At 37.2% G+C, this 1,274-nt stretch overlaps 1 protein-coding gene across 1 annotated transcript in view; it reads left to right on the forward strand.

Moving 5' to 3' along the window:
• LOC107096454 (homer protein homolog 3-like) overlaps positions 1-1,274 on the forward strand; it is a 34,800-nt gene that overhangs the window by 24,408 nt on the left and 9,118 nt on the right. Inside the window, exon 8 of the mRNA XM_015393116.1 lies at positions 817-979. Coding sequence (XP_015248602.1) covers positions 817-979 — 163 coding nt within the window. The remainder of the gene's footprint in view (positions 1-816; positions 980-1,274) is intronic.

Here is a 1,274-nt window from a genome sequence, read left to right on the forward strand (position 1 = left end):
AAACGATGGGCACTAAAACTTTTTTCCTCTTATATACACGTATGTGAGTCTATAATAAACTGAATTGAATTGCTGTTACTTGTGCTTGAATTTGAAATGAACAATTCTTTAATTAGCTCACAATTATTTTCAAGACAAGGAGGGGAGACCATTAAGGTATTGATTAATACATCTAACCATGACCAGAAATCTCTTTTTAGTCAACACTTTCAGAACCACAAAGCTTGTAAGACCCACAGTCAAATAACCAAGGCTGTGAATGTGTCATGAATGGTTACCATGGAAACCGGTTTCCAGGGAAACAACTTTAAGCTTTGAGATGAGAAGGAACCAAAGCATCAGTGATCAGAGTGCAAACAGGGCATAATAGTGAAATCACTTTTGTCTATTCAGTTTATTTCACTCTCGGATCAAAGCTGAAAGTTTGGACCTTTTGAATTCATAACACGAATGAATACGATTTCAAACAGTATTTGCATGTTTCCTGAAAGATGTCTCCTCATGTTCACGTCTTAATTCTGAACTACATCTAACCACAGCAGAATTGGTTGTGCAGAATAATGAGGAAACACTTTATCTTCACTGGATAATATTAATTATCTGAATACTTTCAACAGATTAGTTCAGTTTTTCAAATGTTTTATTTTATATCAGGCGTTCATATCTGTAACACAACAAAAGGTAGAAAGATTTAACTATCTAAATTTAATACTGAAACTTTATTTACCTTGCTTTGATGGTTTTATGAAGATTGGCATTGTATTTTTTAACCTTAACATCTCATTTAATTATAGTAAACTGGTTTGTGTCTTGCAGATCTATTTGTGAGCTCAATCTGGAGGCTGAGCTTTTCACTCTACAGGACAGCAACTCCAAGTTGGTGGCAGCTTTGCATGAGGCTAATGCTAATGTGGAGCAATGGAAGAAACAGCTGGCGGCGTATCAAGCGGAGACTGAAAGGCTTAGAGAACAGGTAAACGTCTGCTTTAGAGAGACATTGCTAACTCGTTTCAGCTTGTAGCTTAAAAAAGAACAAATACACAACCCTTTACCCGCTCCCCAGAGGGAACGCCTTTTAAACGCTGCGAGAGCGTGCACAAGCCCATTTCTCCTGTCTGTTTAGAATATAGCTCATACAAGCTTACTGTGCCCGGACGCTTGTCCTAACTCCTAAATCCCTCAATCACTATTGAGTGGGGACTATATAATGGACTTAGTTAACCCTGTAATGCCAAATGTATCATATTTGATACGTACGGTTTCTGAAATGTTTT

The sequence above is a fragment of the Cyprinodon variegatus genome, unplaced genomic scaffold, assembly GCF_000732505.1.
Source record: "Cyprinodon variegatus isolate N-32 unplaced genomic scaffold, C_variegatus-1.0 Scaffold625, whole genome shotgun sequence".
Lineage (NCBI taxonomy): Eukaryota > Metazoa > Chordata > Actinopteri > Cyprinodontiformes > Cyprinodontidae > Cyprinodon > Cyprinodon variegatus.